This window comes from Peromyscus californicus, unplaced genomic scaffold, assembly GCF_007827085.1.
Source record: "Peromyscus californicus insignis strain IS unplaced genomic scaffold, ASM782708v3 Scaffold_4__1_contigs__length_199733344, whole genome shotgun sequence".
Taxonomy (NCBI): Eukaryota; Metazoa; Chordata; class Mammalia; order Rodentia; family Cricetidae; genus Peromyscus; species Peromyscus californicus.
In genome coordinates this window covers 131446751-131466924 of record NW_026294562.1, presented here as the reverse complement: position 1 = coordinate 131466924, position 20174 = coordinate 131446751, and the positions used below count along the sequence as shown (strand labels likewise).

At 49.5% G+C, this 20174-nt stretch overlaps 1 protein-coding gene and 1 long non-coding RNA gene across 8 annotated transcripts in view; one reads left to right on the top strand and one right to left on the bottom strand.

Annotated features, from left to right (window-relative positions):
- Positions 1 to 5744: 5744 nt before the first annotated feature.
- On the bottom strand, positions 5745 to 19391 carry Nr2f2 (nuclear receptor subfamily 2 group F member 2). Of its 4 annotated transcripts, none has more exons than XM_052711866.1 (3): positions 18203 to 19391; positions 9931 to 10458; positions 5745 to 7214 (listed from the first exon to the last, which is right to left on the bottom strand). In XM_052711866.1, exons 1-3 carry the CDS (start codon positions 18243 to 18245, stop codon positions 6940 to 6942), a joined length of 846 nt encoding a protein of 281 aa, XP_052567826.1. In that variant the 5' UTR covers positions 18246 to 19391; the 3' UTR covers positions 5745 to 6939. The 4 variants fall into 4 exon arrangements, with proteins under 4 accessions (XP_052567826.1, XP_052567824.1, XP_052567827.1 ...); XM_052711864.1 differs by lacking the exon at positions 18203 to 19391 and adding an exon at positions 11991 to 13232; XM_052711867.1 differs by lacking the exon at positions 18203 to 19391 and adding an exon at positions 11917 to 12031.
- The window catches only part of LOC128093947 (uncharacterized), a 48509-nt gene continuing 44616 nt past the window's right edge, over positions 16282 to 20174 (top strand). For 3 of the 4 annotated variants that reach the window (XR_008212804.1, XR_008212805.1, XR_008212803.1), the window contains exon 1: positions 16285 to 17590. This is a non-coding gene — a long non-coding RNA (uncharacterized LOC128093947). Of the gene's footprint in view, positions 17591 to 20174 lie in introns of all 4 variants that reach the window. The other variant, XR_008212806.1, reaches the window with a different exon arrangement.

Sequence of the window (20174 nt, the reverse complement as noted above, 5' to 3'; positions counted from 1 at the left end):
GGGTAGTAAGGCAGAGGGATGAAGCGTGGAGAGATGGGGAGGGCGGGGGCCATCGAGCCTGGGCGTTATTAAGAAGGCTTGCTTGCCTGGTGAGGCTAGGCGCAAGGCGAGAGCCACGGGAAGTCTCAGGCTGTGGAGAGAAACATCCACCTCCTCTACCAGCTCGGGGTTTCTCTTCCCTTGCCCCCATCAGTTCCTGCGTGGGGGTCTCCTATTCTCTCCACCAGAGCATAAGGGATGCTTGGGATATCTCCGCCCCTCTCTTCACTTTATTTCAGGTCTCTCCAGCTAAATTAGGAAGAAATAGAAGGGGTATTCTGAACTTCAGAGCCCCAAGAACCCCTTTAGGGCACCCTCTGCCTCACACCTCCTAACAAGATAACTACAGAGCTAGGCCAGGCCTTTAGCAATATAAGCAGATGTTTCTGCCACCTACCAGGGTATCCCCCGCTGGCTTAGAGAGCTCTTTGGCCTGTCAAGTTGTGCAGCAGGATTTCTCCTCAGGCCAGGACCAGAAAGGACTCCGATGCCCCCTTTGAGCATAGGACCATCTCTTAACTGGGAACTTGTCCTGAGCTAGCTCACACCACCCCGCCATACACACACACTGAGAGCTGAGCCTGAAGGGGTGCCTAGGCCATTAAAGGGCCTAACGCTATCCAGAGAGCCCCAAAGGCCTCGCCCTAATGGCTCAGTGCCTCTACTTGGACATCCTTGCGATGGCTCTCAGCTTGTCCTTACACCCTGGGGACACAGCTACCGACCCCATCCCGAATAGCAGCGAACCGATCTCTCGGCCCTCCCTGGCTCCTGGTAAGGAGCACTTCCGCTATCTTAAAGTTGCCATAAGAAAATAAATACAAGTGACATTGTACTGGGCCAAAGCTCATTAGTTCGTTGTCCAGGCCTAATAAAGGAACAGAGGCGCAAATTATAGAGTTCAGCTTCAACACACGCTCTGTCACCCGAGATCAGCGTACCGCGAGCCTGATTCCAATTGCTCCGAACTTGCTGTGCAGTTCGCCCCCCACCCCCTCCTCAGGAGCAGGAGGTTGGGTGGAAAAATATAGTTCCAAAGGGAGTAATGATCAAGCTTTTCCTCTCGGAAGCCTGCGCCACCTCATTTCCCATCAGTAATCCCAATAAAATTAACGTCGTGGCTGCAATTGAAAAGAGGAGAACCCGCGACACTCCTGAAATAACACATTCTTCCCAGCAAAAGGTAAAAAGCAAAACGGCCTTTGTTCGGCTAATTAAGGAAGGCCCAACTCCGAAAGCACATGTGTTTGCCTAACTAATCACAAGCATGTTTCTTTCAAGGAATGTCATTTTCAGGGGCTACTGGGGTGGGGGCGGGAGAGAGGGACACCACCCCCATAAGCCCTTTCTGCCTGGGGGTCTTTCACCCTGGCCTAAGATCTAGAGGTGGAATCCAAGCAGCCCATCTCTCACACCTTTCTTCTCATCTGCCCAACCCCAGAGGCCCAGTAGTAAAGGACCTCTGCTACCCCAAGGCCAGACCAGCAAGTCACCAAGCAAGGGGGAAAAAGTTTTAATGACACTTATGCCATATTAAATGAGGCAGTTTTACAATTCACATTGAATAGGACGCTAACTTATTACAAGTGTGTTATCAGAAGGACGATAAGATTTATAACTCCAAGAGTCAGCTTTGCGCATTAATGACAATGGATGCTGGGGAGGAAATCTGTTCTGGATTAGAGGAGCAGGGAGTCCCTTCCCGGTTTTCAAGTCTTTACGGATACATCCAAGAGGACCCATACCAGCCTGGCCCTTTGTGTCTCCAAAGGAAAGATTCTCCCTTTCCTGTTTCACCAGGAAACTGGGGCTGCTTGTGGGGTTAGCACCTCGCTCAGCTTTTTAGCCGGGGCATGAAAGAGAAAACAAGAGAAGAGACTGAATGGTAGGACTTGGGGATGAGGGTGGGAAGGCAGACAGTCCTGAGCCCTCCCCATCCCAGCAGGCAAACTCTTCCCCATCTTTCTTTACCATACAAAAGATAGCTTTCCCCTAAACCAATACAGTCAACAAACTTTAAAAAACCGGGGTCCTATTACAAACCAACGCCCAGCACTAACTGCTTTAAAATTACTGCATAATTAGATTTAGTTGAATTTCACCATTAATTAGGCAGCCGCACTGCAGGGAGCCTTTGAAATCTGAGAAAATGGGAAAAATCATCTGAAGCACGTTTTTTAAAACCCAACTTCAATAAATCTTGACGGGGCCTGGAATTCAGGGTACCTCACTTCCCTCCCAGGTGGTTGATAGGGTTCCCCAGGCCCATGCTAGGTTCGAAACTGGACAGAAAAAAAAAAATTTCCCCCATCGAACCAGAGCTGATGGGTCCCAATCTAGGGTCTCCCAAGAGGCCTGGGAAGAGACTTTCTGTGAGGCCCGTCTGTCCGCCTGCCACCCTGGCCTGCTCTCAAACCTACTGGAGGAAGGGATTCTTCCTCTGAAGATGCGCTTCAGTCAGTGGCGCAGTCCACTGAGGGTTCTCACATAACTGGGCCTCGCGACCACCCTCCTGGATGCGGCCCTAGGCCCCTTCTCAGTGCTACTCTCCAGTTAAATCTCTATCCGCTAAGCCACCTTTCCCTGAACTTTGATGGGCAAGCAGCAAGTTGTACCAAGCAGGCGAGGTTCACAGCTCCCCTCCATCCCCTGAGCAGGTCCCAGGCCCGCTGGAAGCCCAGAGCAGCCCCTGCTTTAATGAGCGCGGGGAACTGACCCAGGTCTGTAAATACTGGCTTCTCCCCCTCCCCCTATACCATTCAAACACTTAAGATCGTTTGTGGATACCGATTTTTTTATTCTTCTCATTTGGTTCTGGGAGGAGAGGGGCATGAAATCAGCTCTCCTGAATATCTGGGGGGGGGGTGTCAAAAAAGAGGGGCTATAGGTTCGTGGGTTACCAACATTTTCCCCCACCAACGCTATTGCTTTAATTACAGAATAATCGAGGACTGCTCTCACTTGCCAGCCAGAGTTTAAAAGAGGGATTTCTGCCTGCAGACCGAATGGCCCTTAGTCCTCCCCCCCCCACCCCTCCCACCACCCACCCCTTTTTTCTTCCTTCTTTTTGGTAACCAATGTGTTTTCTATTACCCGGCCGTGCGGTGCCTGGCAGCCTGCGCTGGCGGTGCAATGGGAGACGCCATGTTGGCTCAGCTCATAGGACCAAGTCAAAAGCGAGCTTGCAGGCAGAGTTTTCACACGCTCGAGCTCCCCCTGACCGCCCCCCGCCCCCGCCCCCCGCCCGTCGCTGCTCGGTGCACGTCCCGGGAGAGCAGCTGGGCGCTCTCGGCACCCCGGATTTTCCCGGGCTCGGGGCGGAACACTGCGGCCCTGGCGGCGGGGGCGGGGGGCGGGGGGCCAAGCACTTTCCCGCAGCCGCTGCCAACTCCCGACCCGGTCCCCGCCGCCTGCCGATGCTACCACCAGGCCGTCGCCGGGGGACCCAGCCCTGGACGCCGCCCGCTAACTTGGAGCCCCAGGCCCTCGCCACCACCACCACCACCCCCCTCCCCGCCACCTCCTCCCCCCCCCAGCCACCCCGTCCGCCCCGGCCAAGCTCTACGTGAAAGGCCGAGGCAGGGCGACCGCGAGCCCAGAGAACCGGCTAGAACCAACCCCCTCCCTCCCTCCCTCCTCCCCCGAAGCTCAATCTTCTCCCAGGTTTGTTTGAAAGTGGCAAGAAGGAGCGATCGCCCCTCTCTCTCCTCGGACCATTGTTGCGTTTCGCCTCTAACTGGGTTCTCTCACACCACCGAGCGCCGGGAGGAGGGGGAGTGGGGTTGGGAAAAGAAATAAAGCGAGCTCAGATCAGATGGAGGAGGGAAAAAAAAAAAAAAACAGCAAGGAAAAAGAGACACTTAAAGGGAAAGAGTCGCCATGTTTAGCAGCTTTTTTTTTTTCTTTTTTTCTTTTTTTTTTTAAGATCTCGTCAATTTCACACAGAACGCACTCGCTGGGTCCCAGCCCTCGTCTTTTGTCTAATTCAGACGCAGCAAAGATCTTTTGTTCTAACTCAGCGTGAAAAGAAAAACTTTCTTTAAATGCAATAAACTTAAACCGAACTCCAGACTCTAAACAGATCCTCCCCCGGCCACTCTAAACAGATACAAGGGCTTTTGTTTTAACCCGATGAAAATTTTTGAGTCCTGTTTTTTTTTCTGCCTCGAAGACCCCCAAGCTCATCGCTGAAACTTAGAGAGAGCCAGAGAGAGATTTTTCAACGCCTAGAACACATACTTAAAAGCATAATAAAACAGGGGACTGTCTTTTGCTTTGAAAATCATAAATTATAATTTAATGCCAATAATAATTTACAACAAATGGCTGTTTACAATAAGCTAACACAAACAAACAAGGAAAAGGGCCTATGTTTTACTTGGTGGAGAAACTTCACACACTCAACATGGATAGCACTTGCAAGAGGGGAAAATAAACAACCAACAAAACCTCCATCTAAAGGTCAGATGCTGCTGCAAAACATACTTTATGTATATATATATATCTACAGAGAGAAGGTGAGGGTCAGATGGGGAGCTCTGCCTAAATCAGGCAGAATTTTCAGGTCTGCATGGATGAACCAGAACTGAGCATCAAAGTTTAATGCACTTTGCAGAATGATCCCTTTTCTTTCACCTCTTTCATCAGCCCCTCCCTCATTTTAAGATTAAACCACAATATGGTAAAAGTATTGTCAGGGAGGGCAGCTTGGAAAGTCTAAATAGGAACAAATTGTAAGTTCTCAGCATTGAGCTTTTTCTAAACCAGGCAAAGAGAATAGAAGACTGGAACAAACATTAGGCTTCCCAGATCAGCACACCCTGTAAAGTTTTTATATTCTCATTCTCATTCTCATTCTCTCTCTCTCTCTCTCTCTCTCTCTCTCTCTCTCTCTCTCTCTCTCTCTCCCCCCCCCCCCTTAAAAATTGGCTTCTAAGAATGAAGGATCCCAAGAGCAGTGCAGACTGTAAATTACAATCTGAAATGTCCAAATGTCCATGGGTTTTTATGTACATAACTCCAATGGAAAAGATTCCCTTGACCTGTGGTCATGCTCTCACAGACTGAAGAGGGAGGGGGAGGGGAAAGGCAGGCCAACTGCAAGTTATCATATATACATGAAAAACCAGACCCTTCATCGCTAGCAGCTACATCACTGTATTCAAAATCCTCTCAACAGCCACGCTAGATGAGAACCACAATTTTCTTTTTTTAAAAAAATCACACTTACTTAAGGAAAAACTCATTGCCAACAACTGCCCTCTATTTACAGTGCTGTGATTAGCTTGCTCCAACGATCCTCTGCATAACTGTCAGAAATGTACAAAAGAGCATTTTTTCCTGATCATAAAATAGATACTGATCTCAAGATTTCTAATACTTTTCACAATACTTTCCCTAAGCAGGCACTTAAGTGTGACAAATATAAGAGCCTCTCTTTTTTTTTTCTCCTGGAAAATCCATTTTTAATTAAAAGGAGGATTAGGTGAATGGGGGTGGCTTACTATATCAGTGTGGCACTTCCTAAACCATAGATAAACCATTAACTTCGGCTCCCCCACCACACACCCAAATTAAACAGGCAAATACACTAGTCTACCTTTGAACAAACTGATTGAGGGGAGTAAACAAACGGGCCCCCGCTGGCTGAGCAAGGGCCCACAGGGTCTCAACTTGATGGAAAGACAGTGAGTGGGGACAGCCAAGCCGGTTTCAGATATCAAATAATATTTTAATTTCTGAATACTTTCAATTTTCCTTGGAATATAACACACAAAGACTCGACCAAACAGTTCAGTTATTATAACTTTTACAGTATACAGAAATGTTGCACTTAAAAAAAAAAACCTTCAGTTTTTTTTAAAAACACAAACTGTAAACTCTAAGATACTGAATCAATCACGTTACCTATAAGTGCCAACAGTGTTATTTTGTCATGCTGATTTCAATGGTATTTTTTAAAAAGGGGAAATATCAACAATTATAATACAAAGGGCTTGCAAATATACAAACAGATATAGGATTCATAACAATTCCAGAACTAAGGGGGGGGGGACCCAATTCAAATTACAAAAGTTCACTTTTTATTCAAAACCTCAGCTTGTGTCTTGGACACATTCCTTGGCTGCCAATAAATTCCACAGTTCCTTCTCTTTCTTAAAATATTTTTAAAAAGCTAGGTTTGTCATGGTATGGGGAGGGGTAGGGGAGGCTGTGTTGCATGTGATCCCTCCAGCTTGCTAATTAGAGTGCTCAACTTCACCTAAAAAAATTTGGCCACCACTGGTAAGTGCATTTCCACCATCTGAGTTGCCTTTTAAAGTTTTATGTCTTCCTATGATATTTTCATGGACTCAGTTTTAATTCTTGCAGAACATATATTTTAATGATACACAGTTTTTAAGAAGCCAAGATTATATCAAAACTTATTATAGAACCACAGAATAAACTGGTTTGGAACCAGAAAAGTACAAAAAAAAAAAACCAGCTAGAGGTACATAGACACAGGACAATTAATAATTTGGAAAAAAAAAAAGACTTACTTTGTCCATTCTGCTAATTTTCTCCCAATCTCCTTAAATGCACTTTTAGCAATATTTTTCAAAAATTTACCAAAAAGAAAAAAAGACTAATTTCCTTTTTATACAAAAATGATAAGTAGCAAGTTGCTGTTCTGCCCAACACAGTTGTTTTCTTTTTTTAATGCATTCTGTAAAAGTTCATTTGACAGTCTCTCTCTCTCTCTCTTTTTGAAATTCACAGTCCATTAAATTCTTCCCCCTCTTCTTTTTAGCAAACTTGTAACATCCTTTCTTAACAGAAGGAAATTAAGCAAACAAAACCAGTCTTTTGCCTTTTCTTTCTGTGTTTCACTCCCCCTTCTTATTTTGATTTATTTATTTATTGAATTGCCATATACGGCCAGTTAAAACTGCTGCCGGACAGTAACATATCCCGGATGAGGGTTTCGATGGGGGTTTTACCTACCAAACGGACGAAAAACAATTGCTCTATGACTGAGGAGGAGACCGTGCGGAGGGAAGGGAGGCGAAGCAAAAGCTTTCCGAACCGCGTTGGCTGGTTGGGGTACTGGCTCCTAACGTACTCTTCCAAAGCACACTGGGACTTTTCCTGCAAGCTTTCCACATGGGCTACATCAGACAGACCACAGGCATCTGGAAGAAAGTTAAAAAAAAAAAAAAGTACAGAAAGAGGGAGAGAGAGAATTCATCAGATTAAGAGGCTTGAAATGGGTCACCTGAGGTGTGCACACATTGCCCTGTCAAACTGCCCCATCCAGAGTTGGAGCAAATGCCTATACACTGGAAACTTCGAGGGGGAGGAGGGAGGAGGCAGGCGGCAAAGCTTGAGATGGTCCTGGAGTGTTTACTTTAAAATAAAACACGCTTGGGTGCTGCAAGCTTTCATTGCCCCAGTCCTCAGCCTGGGTCACTGGGAGGCCCAAGAAAAAGTACATTGGTGTATCTGGCCCAATTTAGTACTCAACAGACAAAACCAAAACCACCAAGGCTTCTTCCCCCATCCTCTGAATTTGGCTTATTATATAGTGTGTATAGGGAGGAGGGTGACAACCTGGCCCAGCTTTCAGTAATGGCGTCCAAGACCCAGCCTCAGATTCTCCCCAAAGAGAGCGACTCATTTTTCTCCAGTCTTTGAAACTGATTTAAGTGGCCCTTTAAAACTGATCTTGTCAGTTTAGCCCTATTGAAAGGCAGCCATGCAAACTGTGATCTCTCTGTTCATTTGAGCTGTTTCTTTCCCCTCCTTTTCTTCTCTCTCTCTTTTCTCCCACCCCCCTTTATTATATTTTTTTTTAAGCCCAGGTCTCTCCAAGAAGCATCCCCCCCCTCCCCGTTATCTTCAGGAAAACACTTTTCTTTTTTCTGATACGTGAAATTACAATAAGTGCCTTTGAAATGAGACGCTTCTCGGTGAAGGCGGTTCAGGTTGTGACCTGACCTTTCAGGGCTCCCCAGACAAGACTGGGGTTAACACATGCATATTGTGAATCATTAAAACAGATATTCGAAAACAGTCACCACCACCGCCTCCACCCCTACCAGCAGAACACACATGCAACCTCCTCCACTGTGTCCAGGACTCCATGTGTCTACAGATGCCTAGGTGTCTGTGGTCAGGAATGAAAAGATCTGTTTGTCTAGGACTCCTTCCCTCATTGGTACTGTGTGTCTCTCTCTGAATCAGATAACAGGAACCTTTATCTCTTTGTGAGGCCATCTGCATTCTCCATACAGGCCTCCACATCTTGCAAACAGCAATAAATTAAACTGTTTCGACAGTACCAGGCATTTCTTTCCTTGAAAGACCAGGGGTAAAGGCAAAGGACTAACAATGATATCAAGAAATTCACAGCCATCCCCATCATCTGAGGACATGGGCTGGGTATCGGGTTACGAGAAGGGGGTGAAGGTGGCTATGGGACAGGACTAGTGTTCTTCTGCATTTGTGTCAGGCAAACACTGTAGACATGCGGGGCTCATGAGAAGAATAAACCAGATTCAACCCTCTCTTTACAGCTCTGGCCTGACCAGAGTGCTGACCTCTGATTGATTATCTAAGGACTTTGGAAGGCAGGGTTTGGGGTGACTGGGGTGGGTGGGTGGGGTGTTCTATGTGAAAAACAGTAACTCATAGAAGACAGCAGATTGAGAATGAGCCTGCAATGGACTCAGCTAATGACTTGGTTCCCAGACTTCTTTAAACAACAAAGAAGAAACCGTGGTACTCCTGTCTGTGTGTCCCATAAACTCACACATCTCTTCTAGTTTTCTCACTGTAAGCTTAAGATCTGTAAGATCTGGAGTGGGTGACTAGGTTCCAGGCCCTGCCAATGCCCAGATGTTTGTTACTCTTAGTCAGGAACCCTGTTCCCTTCTCGGCCATGACAAAGGAATCAGCTGACAACTTAGTACAAGAATGTTGAAGGGTGGGGGTGATTTCCACCCACCTGGGCCGTGCCTGAACTGAGCCGGGAGGCAGCCAAAAGGCTCAGGTGTGGCCCCAAATGGAAAACCAGACACTTTCAAAAAATCATTTGGCCTCAAGAGTTAATGAATATCAGATCTATTACTCACACAGGTTAAACTACATGCAAACTAATTAGATTTCCTAATGCAGTCAATGATGGTTTTATATCTCCAGCAACATTCAGATCCAGCCCAAGTTGGCACACACTTTGGGTTGCTTGAAAACTGCCTCAAGTGTGCCTGAACAGGAGAAGCCAGAGGCCAGCCTTCAGCCCCCTGCAGACATTCTGGAATTAGGGCCGTCCTACAGCCCCTTCCTGCCCTTCTCTGGCAGGAGTCCCCCTTCTCCTGGCAGCCTGCATTATTTTCATGAGAACGTGATTTTGAAAACTGCTGCTCTCAGGTTAGGGTTGTCTGGAGCCTCAACTCCTACTGAGTTCACAAGCAAACTTTCCCCCTGCAGGGACAAACTTTCTCTTACAGAGATGATGCCAGGGCTGCAATGTGTCCAGGGGCATCTCCTTCAGGTCTCAGACAGGGTGCCCAAAAGAAAAGAAAAGAAAAGAAAAGAAGCCGAGAGCTTGAGGAGATTCCCTGGGGGCCACCTAGGCCCAGAGGGCCTGGGCTTAGTGAGGGAGTAGGAGAGTGCATTCCAGGTTGGATACTGCAGGAGAGGAAGGGGGCCGAGAGGGCCTCTCTGGGAGTCAGTGTGTGGAGCATCCTTCTGCACACAGCAGGACAAGCCAGCAGTCACATCAAGTTCCCACTTTAAAATACACTCTACAGCTTGGCCTTTTAAAGGGGAAATGGGGCTGGCCACTTTTCCAGGCCCTAACTCTGCCCTGGGAGCTCCTGGGTACCTGAGAACAAGTCTCCATCCTACCTGAGGTGAACAGGACTATGGCCTTGAGGCAGCTGTACTCGGCGGAATCGACGTGCAGTGCCTTGAGCTTCTCCACTTGCTCTTGGAAGATCCGTATGTGGTCCATAAAGGCGACCACCCGGTCGGCCGACATGGGTGAAGCGTGCAGGCCAGCAGCGGCCAGGAGCGGGGCGACGTGGAGGGGCATGGAGCACTGCGCTGCATTCAGCACGAACAGCTCGCTCCAGGTGAGGCGAAGAAGGGCCACCTGGTCCGTGATCTGCAGGTCAGGGAAGAAGGGGATGTTCCGGGCCCACTCCACGGCGCTGAAGAGCATCCGCGCCGCCAGTTCGCAAATGTTCTCGATGCCCATGATGTTGTTAGGCTGCATGCACTGGCTGCCGAAGCGAGACGTGGGGTAGGGCTCTGCGCGCAGCAGCAGGGAAATATATCCGGACAGGTACGAGTGGCAGTTGAGGGGGTCCCCGTTGGTCAGCGCGAACTGCCCGTGGGTAGGCTGGGTGGGCGGCATCCTGCCCCTCTGTACAGCTGCAGAGAGGAAAGGGGACACTCCACGGTTAATGATCAGCCTTGGTCCCGCATCCTTCTATATGACCCCAACCTGTCCCAGGCCCCAGAACAGCGCCAAGAACCAGGCAGGCCTGCTACAGCCGGGCTCCCGGCAACCACTCCTCACAAATCACCTCCCAGGCCGGTTCTGACCGCCAGAGCTCAACACTTGCCTGCGAGGCCCATCTGGGGCTGGTCTGCCGAGAACCCAGAATTGGTCACTTTGCCTGGGGGGTCCCCCGAGCTGTGAGAGGGATGTAGCATTCTGGGGCACCTTTCTTCTTTTTTTTTTCCTCTGCTAAACAGCTGATATTTCTTATTGATTGGAGAAGGAACGGGAGCGGAGCGTAGGGGGAGGGTGAGACGCTTTTGCACAAGACATCAAGGTTTACCCCAGATGGCCTATGGCCACCCCCGAATGACTGTCCCCAAACCATGTAACCTCAACCCCGGCCCAAGAGGGAAACCCCGGCGAGAGACAGAGTCTAGGTCCGGCGCCTCAGCCTGATCAGTGAGCTCGGAGGAGGGGAGACAAGGGAGAGGAGGGCGGAGAGAGAAAGAGAGGCCGGCAGAAACGAGATGAAGCCGGAGAGAGGCAGGGAGCCGGCGGCGGGCGCTGGCGGAGCCCGGGTAAGGCCCGTGACGGCCAGGGAAAGCTAGCAAGGCTCAGGCTCCTGCTGTTATCTGACTCTGCACCGAAAGAGTCGCTCTCGCAGAAACACAAAGAAACCCCGGCTTTGGCTCGCCCCAACCCGGAGCCCGCGCCGGGCGCGGAGCGCGCCATTGGTAGAGCACTGTTCCCGGCTCTGGGCGAATTTTATATCACAAAGACCCAACCGGTGCCGAGCGAAAGCAGCGGCCCAAGGCCCCTCGTCCACACTTTCTTACTCCCTACACAGCTCTCTTGGTTTCAAAAGTGAAAGGAAAAAAGAAAAAGAAAAACAAGAGATATTTTTTAAAGCAGAATGTTAATCCATGGAGAGGTCACATGAGCGCTGCCCAGGAGGCAGCGTTAATACGGCGAAGTGCATAAAATTGCCATTTGTAATTTGAACCTTCTGTACAAAAGTACAATCTCAGGTTGGTTTTTTTTTTTTTTTTGAGAAGGTGGGGGTTGGGGAGAGGGGTAAGGAGGAGGGACATATGTTGAACATGCAGGAAAAGCAAGGGGAGAGAGAGAGAGAGAGAAAGAGAGGACTTTAAAACAACAACAAACAACAATCCATCCCTTGCAGAAAGGTGAACTCGAATGAACTCTCAATCAATGCAAAGGAAAGGAAAAGCAGCCTGAAGAAAGATTGGAGAAGGAAAGTCTGCTAAAGCATGCGGACTGGAGGGTGGGGGTGGGGGTGGTCTGGGTTGCAATGCAGACCCTGCTCCTAGTACCAAACCCCCTTTGGCTGCAACACGGGGAGCTTGGGGCTGCTGTGTCCTTACCCAGAGCAGGCTAGCCAAACGCACCCAGGGCCCCGGGACCGCGGGCGAAGGGGGGAGAAATGAGAGGCCGATACCTTCCCGTCTCATGCCCACTTTGAGGCACTTTTTGAGGCGGCAGTACTGGCACTGGTTGCGGTGGTGCTGGTCGATGGGACAGTTCCGGTTGGCGCGGCACGTGTAGCTCAGGTTCCTCCGCACGCTGCGCTTGAAGAAGCTCTTGCAGCCCTCGCACGTGAATTGGCCGTAGTGCTTGCCGCTCGACTTGTCCCCGCACACCACACACTCGATGTGCTGCTGCTGCTGCTGCTTGTCGCTGCCGGGGCCGCCAGGGCCGCCCTGGCCGCCAGCCGCTGTCTGGGCCGGCGTGCTGGCCGGGCCCCCTTGGCCCGGCGTCTGTGGCGTGTGCGGGGCGCCAGGCGGCGGGCCCGGCACGGGCGGCGCCTGCGAGGCCTGGCTGCCCTGAGAGCCGGGCACCTCGTCCTGGGGGTCGCGCCACGTGCTGACTACCATTGCCATATCTATGGGGGCCGCGTCCGGACTTCTGCTCCCCTGGCTGCGGGCGGCGGCGGGGTGGCGGCGGCTCCCGGGTCTCGGGCTCCGGCGCGCCGCCTTTTGTGTGTGCGAGGGTGCGAGAGGGCGCGGGAGGGCGCCCCGGGTGGCTCAGGGCTAGTTGATTGAGGTTGGTTAGTTTTTCCTTTTTTGTTTTTGCTTTTGCAAAGTTTTGTCGATTGCTTGTCTGGCCCGGTGTGTTTGTTTTGTTTGTTTCCCTCGGCTCAGCTTTGTTGGTTTCGGGGGGCTTTCCGTCAAGAGGGGAGGGCAAGAGGACAGGGGAGAGCGAGTGGGAGCAGAACGTGGAGAGAGGGAGGGGAGAGAGAGAGCTGCAAGTCGATTGTCTGGCTTCAAGACAGAAGTAGGAGGCAAAAAAAAAAAAAAAATCTCTCCAAAGATCTCGCTCGCTCTCACTCTCCCTCCCTCTCTCCCTCTCTCGTTCACTCTCTCGCTCTCAGATCTAGTGTGCAGCGGAGGAGTTGGAGGAGAAGGAGGAGGAAGAGGAGGAGGAGGAAGAGGAGAAGGAAAGGCGACTGTCCGGGGGCCAAGTCCAGGGCAGCCCACAGTCAGCCATTCAGGAAAGCCATCGAAATCAGGAGGACTGGGAGAGCGGAGGCGCCGGGCGCGGGCGCGCCCTGGGAGCCAGGCAGGCCGGGGCGGAGGCCGGCGGCCCGCGGAGTGGCCGGAGCTCTGCCCGGGTCCGGGGGAATCAGCATGAAAGTGGTCCGCGTCCGGCGCTGCGCGGCGTCGTCCTGGCGCTGGGCCGCCGCCGCCGCCTCCTGCCCCGGGCGCCTGGCGCGCGCCGCGCTCGCTCCGGACGCCGCCGCCGCCGCCGCTCTTGGAGGCCGCTCGCTGCTCCCCGTGGGCCGCCCGGGCCGCCGCCGCCGCCGCTGCCGCCGAAGCCTCCGGGTCGGGCCCGGAGCCGCCGCGTCTAGCGCCGCCGCCGCCGGTGGAGTCGCTGCTGCCGCTGTTGCCGCCGCCGGAGCTGCTGCTGCTGCTGCTGCTGCTGCCGCCGCCGCCTCACACACATAGGGAAAGAGTCAACTCGCCAGCGGCGGGGGAGAGATGATAAGAGAGAAAGGAGGGCAGATCAGCACCTAGAAGCGCATCCTTCGTGCGCAGAGGGGGGAGAAACGGAGAGAAAGAATGAAAGAGGGAAGAGCAGCGCGGCACCCGGAGAAAGGAGGCAACTCCGGCAGAGGAGGAGGAGAAGAAAACACACACGCGCGCACGCACGCACACACCGCGGAGAGAAAAGAGCAGAATCAAAGTGATCAAATATGCTAAAAAGGGGGGCGCGGGAGGGAATGCGATTTATAGGCGCCGGGGCTGGCAGAAGTGGCTTCTCCGCGATCAGCTCACTGAGCTCTCTATATAGTGAACTTTGACACGACTGCTGCAACTTAGCGCACGTTACCATGGCGACGGCGCGCCTTATAAGGCAGCCGCCGGGGTTGGCCTGGCCCGGCGCGCGCGCGCCGCCCCCTCGCCGTCATTGGCCGGAGCGCGGCGGCCCCGCCATGGCGGCAGCAGGAGCAGCCCGGTCCTAGTGCGAGCGGCGTCGCGCGACTGCCGCGCGGGGCGCGCGGGGACGGAGGGGGGCGGGGACGGGTGGCCGCGCCGCCCAGGCCACCGAGCGGGGGATGGGCCCGGGCGGGTCCGGGAGCGCGGACCCCGCTCGCCCCGCACCCGGCACCCGAGGTTACCGCCCCGGCGGCGAGGCGAGCGCGCTGCGCACACACTACGCCTCTTAAAGGCTCCGCTAGAGGTTGAGGATGGAGCCGAAGACTTAGTCTTCTCGCAACTTGGCTTTGCCACTAAATGCGCGGCGGCTCGCGCTCCACCCGGGACTCCCGGCGCATTATGTAGAGCCCACGATGCTAAAGACGGATAACGCTTCCCTCTTCTTTGTAGAGGGGTACGCAGCGGAGGTGGCAAGGTGCCGGGATCTGAGCTTGCAAAAGAAAGATTTGACTACATCCGTGTGGTGGCAAATCCTTTGCTTAATGAACTCTCATCACTTGCTCCGTTTGGTAGCTCCTTTTTGTTTGTTTGTTTTATAGGAAAAGGAGCCGTTGAATATCTGCCTTTTTCTTTGGAGGGTTAATATTTTATAGATTTGTGGCCTGACATTTTAATTGCTCAAATGAAGCATCTCGGATGCTGAGAAGCACAAGTAGATTTCACCTCATTGTCATCACGCAATTAAAATAAATTCCCCTCAACTTTATCCTCTCTCATTGGTTTTAGCTAACTGGCCAGCCAGTGACCTGTCACACACCCGGTCATGAAAAGAGGGAGAAAGACCTTTCTGTCCGCTGATGGACAGGCGTAGGCAGTCGCTCATCCTCGCCTGTGCACACCCTCTGTACACACATGTAAACGCACATGTATCAGATGCACATTTGTCAATGTACACAGACAAAGACGTCCAACACGATGCTTCTAGGTCATAGAACAGTTGAATACGGACTTCATTGTTCAAATTCTCTTTAAACATCCATGTAGTCATTAAAACACACCCAGAGAGCCTGCTTCAAATTGGCAATAATACCAGCACAACTCACAAGAACCACAAACAAGCTATAGTCTTCCTCCAAAGAGTCGCCGCAGAAAAAAACAACCCCACAGCCCATGACATTCTGCTCACGATGCTCAAACCATGGACGTTGCTGTGTCTTTGAATGTGTGCCTGAGTTTTAAACATCAAATATATAGAACCACCCCCAGGACACATTATATTCCACTGGCTTGATTAGGACCAGGTAGTTGATTGTGAGGATTCCACATTTGTATGAGAAATTTGTGCTTAATAGGGAGTACTTTGCACCAAGCCAAAACTAAATCCATAGGTCAAACAGGTTTACCAACAATGAAACTATTTTTTACACAAAAGATGCTGAGCTACTGGGGGAAAAAAAGAGGACACTGCAAAGAGTAAACTGACAACTTCTGAAAAGCATCCTTGACAGCACAAAAATCTGGCAATATAAAGTTACTTTAATAAAATAAACCGGACGTGGAAGTGACATGGGTAGACTGCACTTTCGGGCAGTTTCTTGTCCACATACAGGCAGAGTGTGAGGTGAGGAGCGTGTGAAGATGTGGGGGAGACAGAAGCTGGCTTTTCGGCAAGGAAAAAAAATCATATATATATTTTTAAAAGTCCTCCTTACCTTCTCCTTCTGTACTGAAATCACACATTACACCAAAGTGGCAGGTACTGTGTTTGTTTGAATGTTTTAAGAAATAAGAAGGTAGAGCAGGTACTTGACTATCATAAACCTGGTGTGTTAAATAAGGTGGCCACAGGGTAAAGCCAGGCTGAGCACTTCTGGCTGATTAGAGATACCACATAACTTTTTCCTACAGAGAACAAGAAGGAAAGATGGAAAATAAATCATTTCAGAGAAGTCTGGGTTTTTTTTTTCTTTTAATTTCTCTGATTTGGGGAATTATTTGATGCTGCAAATATCAGATTATAGAGGCAAGCTCAGCATACAGTGAGACTGAGGTTGACACAGGAAATCTAATAGGTATTCCCATCTCGACTTAATAGATGAGCATAATTGATTATAGAGAAATGTTAATCTTGCCTCTCCAGTGCAGCCATTTTCATGGCAAGATTACTTTCTGCACACACACGAAGATGATGTTTGAGGAGGAGAAACTTTATATATATATATATATATATATATATATACATATATATATGTGTATGTATGTATATACATACACATACACATATACACACACACACACACACACACACACACACACATACACACATATGGGTGAAGGCTGTAATTTCTTTAGGCAGTAAAATGAAGAATTTCCCTCTTACAGAACTGCAGCCCGCTAGATACATGGCCACACAGCTACTATCAAGTCAGGGGTGCTTCACTTTGTATTTTAAGGTTGATTTAGCTACAGAAATGCTGTTTAGAAGGAGAAGAAAAAAATCACCATATGAATTGTAGTTAATTTAATGAGTGGACGAAGAGACAGGACAGCCAGACTGAGGGGTTAAAAAAAAAAGCAAAAATATTTTTTAAATGTCCTTTTCAAAGATGCTCAGCTGTCTTAACTCTAAGATTTAAATGTCCTGACTAAAAGATACATGTCTACATATTATTATTTTAAAAAACTCAACCGAGCCTTTTACTGCAAATGTAAATTTATTTTAATGAGAATTGTGACAAGCTTTATTTAACTGGTCAAAGTTAGGGAAAAACATTTGTCTTAATCTGAAAAAAAAAAGTCCCCAACTCCCAGGAATATGGTTTCCTTGCAGAAAGTGGTTGGCTGGTCTGTAATTCTTTACAGATTAAATCACAATGTGAATACAGACCCCAGCAATGCCGAATTTAACTCTGAGTTCAGTAGAATCCAGGATCCATTGAATTTCTCCTACCCCTCCATCTAGTCGTGTGTGTTTTTCTCTTCCACCACACTGGAGCTCGGTGAATAGGGAAGGGGCTTCCATTGTGTCCCACTGAACTTCCAAGTCAATGCAATTTTTAACCACTGGCTTGTGGTACTTTGAAAATCACCAGGGGCTGTCAGAGTTGGGTCCTCTGAAAAATTTACAGTGCTAAATCAGAGCATATGCTGGGAGGGGAAAAAAAATTGCTTAAGATTGGAGCAAGTACAGTATCCGTCTGCCCCCTAGTGTAAGAGTCCTCGCTGCCTAAAATCCAACTTTATAAGAAAAGGAGCCCTTAAAGGGAAACGACTTGGGGCTCACGTAGGCATAGGAGAATGAAACTTCTGTACATTTTAATCTGAATAATTCTTCAGGATTTAAAATTATTTGGCTGTGGCTTGGTTGGACTGCACTGGAATCTCGTCGCCTCTACGTTTCTCGAGTCACTGGTGAAGAGGTGATTTTTTTTTTTTTTTTTTGAACTGGGTTTATGTGCGTCCCCCTCACCCCTCCTCTCTTTTTCTTTCTGCCTCTGTCGTCTCTCTCGCTGGCTTTTTAAAAATGAGGAACCGTTCCATGAACATTTTGCACACAGCACAGAATTGCTTCTAAAGTCAGCCCGGCGCGGTTGCAATAGACAGCAAAAAGGTAAACCGTTTGCCTGAAATCCGCACGCCAGCTCCACCACCCCGCCCGATGGTGAGTACCCTTCTCCTTGCGATTCTCCTAGCTTAACAGAGCGCTCGCCTTCAGGAACCGCAGCCGAGGGCGCCGGGCAAGGGCTTTGGTCCCTGCTCGCCCGCCCGCCCTCCCGCCTGCCTGCCTGCCTGCCTGTCAGCTGCACAAGGTTGCAAAATGAAGCGCAGAGGCAAATCGAACAGGAAATTCTGATACCTAAAGCCAGCATAGCAGCCCCTTTGCTAACAAACCCAGTCATCTTACTGCTCGGACAACCAGGCTTCTATGGCTGGTTTTCGGTCAGTTCTATGGAAGGAAATGAGTTTGAGAAGACAGGATGAGGAGATGGGAGGCAACCGCGGTCTTTATGCTTCGGTTTAATCATATTTTGGCAGCTTTGCAATTGTATTTACCACCCCCTCTCCCACCTCTGCTACCACACACATGTAATAAAATATGGCAACGCACTGAATTGACTGCCCCCCCACCCCTTCAACCACAGTCCAAGGCAATGCATACACGTTAGCAAACCGATTTTCTGAAAATCCCCAAGTCATCCCCAAACCCACATAGCACAAGGAGAAAAGTGAGAAAGAAGAGAAAGAGAAAAATAAATACGGAAAGCAAACATACCAAAACCATATTTGCCTTGTTCAAGGTCCCAAACCGCTTGCATCTTCTTCCTAAACTGGAATAACTCTCCTTTAGTTTGGCGGGTGAAATAAACGCTTTGTTGGCCCCCTGAAAAGATGTGTCTTTGATAATTAAAGAGACTCTCCTCCTCGGTGTTTATCTAAGCGATTGTGCAAACTGATAAAAAAGTAGGCATTAGTCTGCAGGGAAAAAGAGGAAAGGTGAGGGAGAGATCTTCCACCTCAAGGAAGTGCTTCCCTGTGTACCAGGCGCTCTCAGCCTTTGGAAAAAGCCTGCACACTAACTTTAGAGAGAGACGCGGCTTCAGGGAGCTTTGTACATAGCTGCTGAGGAATGCAAGCCTCGCCTTTAAGAAAAAAAAACCCCAAACCGTAGGTAGGAGATGTCTGGAGTGATCCTTGTCTCTCATCTGATGCCTTAGAAGGAAGAGTGCGTTGTTACACCTTGTTTGGGGCTGGAAAGAGGAGACTTTAAAAACACCCTTCCAATTGAAAAAAAAAAAAATCCCCCAACTTAATGAGTTTAGTCGGAGGCTGGAGCAAACGGCTCAGCCTGAGCAGAAAACCGCAAACAACTATAGGCAATATTGCAAAGCAAGACACCCGGAGGCACAGCCAAATTCCACGGTTTGGGGTCGAGAGGGACGGAGGCTAATCCTAAAGCAAGTTGGGAAAAAAAACAGAGGTGGGAGAGGAGGGGGAAGCTGCAGCCTGGTAGACTGGCAGACAGGGTCCTCTCACCCTGGATCAAAGATAGAAGTTGAAACAGGAGGCCAACATTTTTTCCTAGGAATCAGTTGGAATCCTCATTTTCCACTTTTAACTCAAGTCGCCCCCACCCAAATGATTTTTCTCCCTCTCCCCTGTGGATTAGTGCTTCCCTCCCCCTTTCTACTGTCCATTCTAGAACTTTCCTGAAGAGGAAATCTATTTCTTTTGGGGGGAGGGGTTCCCCATTTCATGCCTGCAAATAATGAATACTTAATTCATCCCCTCCCATTATCTTTCCCCCCAAACGAATAAAGGAAGCAGAGAGACAATAACTAGCAAAAATTGAGACTAGACTGGACTGCGGCTTGCAGTTCAGTAGAGTTTTAACTAATGGATTTTTGTTGTTGTTGTTGTTGTTGTTTTGTTTTAAGAGAAGAATAATGGGGAAACATGGATCTTTTATTTTAGGAAACTGTTATGGTAAGATGAATGTCAGACTTGACAAATGGAACTAACGCTCTTCACTGGTTCTTGTCCTTGTCTTCAACAGGAATTAAGTTAAACACAGTGCTGAATGTTAATTACATGTTTACTGGCTAATGAAAATTACAAATGGTTTTGCCACCTCAAACAATGATGAAAACCCTGAAGACACTGTAATTATATACTTTGAGGGAAATAACTCAGAATATTGATCATAAGAAGTGTAAATCTTTTTTTAACTATTCATTAATACCATAAATATGGGCTACAGAAGTTTTTCCTTGCGGTTTGTCTCATCAGTTACACTGAGTGGATGGCTGGTGGGACTCCTCCCGAGAGGAGGTGAACTCTGTCTCTTAGAAGGAGGCCACGTGTGTGTGACTCCGGAGTGCCCCCTCCCTTCCGCCCCGCCCCCTTCACCCTAGCTGAAGGTCCAGGGATCTCCAATAGGGAGCCCCCCCCACCTCAGGGCAGGTGAAGGTGATCTTAGTCCGGCCTCTCTCCTCCCCTTCTCTTGCCCTCTTCTCTCCTTCTCTCCCTCCTCCCTTTTCTTTTCATGCCAGGTCTGATCGATGACCACCTTGCCCAGCCTGGGCGCCTGGGATAACCTAATGAAAGATCAATTAGGACCTGGCAACTCATCGCCACCCAGAGATGCAGTCCTGACCACCTCAGCTCCCTCCTTCAGAGGTGGCTTAGTGCTGTTCATTGCCAGAGAAGAAAGGGGGGAAAATTAGGGGTGGAGGTGGCTGTTGGGT

Coding starts and splice junctions, on each gene's coding strand:
- Nr2f2 (XM_052711864.1), bottom strand. CDS start 12,432: ATGGCAATGGTAGTCAGCACGTGGCGCGACCCCCAGGACGAGGTGCCC. Junction 10,459..11,990: donor AGTGGGCATGAGACGGGAAG/GTATCGGCCTCT, acceptor TCCTCTCTGCAG/CTGTACAGAGGGGCAGGATG. Junction 7,215..9,930: donor CATAGTCCTGTTCACCTCAG/GTAGGATGGAGA, acceptor ACTTTCTTCCAG/ATGCCTGTGGTCTGTCTGAT.